This window comes from Apteryx rowi, unplaced genomic scaffold, assembly GCF_003343035.1.
Source record: "Apteryx rowi isolate R43461 unplaced genomic scaffold, aptRow1 scaffold_2098, whole genome shotgun sequence".
NCBI classification, from domain to species: Eukaryota; Metazoa; Chordata; class Aves; order Apterygiformes; family Apterygidae; genus Apteryx; species Apteryx rowi.
In genome coordinates this window covers 1-235 of record NW_020448417.1, presented here as the reverse complement: position 1 = coordinate 235, position 235 = coordinate 1, and the positions used below count along the sequence as shown (strand labels likewise).

The window sequence follows — 235 nt, the reverse complement described above, 5'->3', positions numbered from 1 at the left end:
GAGGTGATGGAGCTGGGATGGGGATGCTGGAGATGCACGGGGAGGTGATGGAGCTGGGATGGGGTTGCTGGAGATGCACGGGGAGGCGATGGGGTGCTCCGGGCTGGGCACGGCCAAGTGTCAGGACCAACCTGTTCTTCCCTCATGGCCTGCAGCTTCTTGGCCTTGCTCTGCCGGTAGTACTCCATGATCATCATCGCAGCGTAGATCTTCCCCACCGTCAGGTCAGTGGCTG

At 61.7% G+C, this 235-nt stretch overlaps 1 protein-coding gene across 1 annotated transcript in view; it reads right to left on the bottom strand.

Moving 5' to 3' along the window:
- The window catches only part of LOC112965277 (voltage-dependent P/Q-type calcium channel subunit alpha-1A-like), a gene marked incomplete at both ends in the record, with an annotated part of 4,875 nt that extends 4,645 nt beyond the window's left edge, over nt 1–230 (bottom strand). The window contains one exon of the mRNA XM_026064103.1: nt 132–230. Within this exon, the coding sequence (XP_025919888.1) occupies nt 132–230 (99 nt within the window). The remainder of the gene's footprint in view (nt 1–131) is intronic.
- Nucleotides 231–235: the final 5 nt, after the last annotated feature.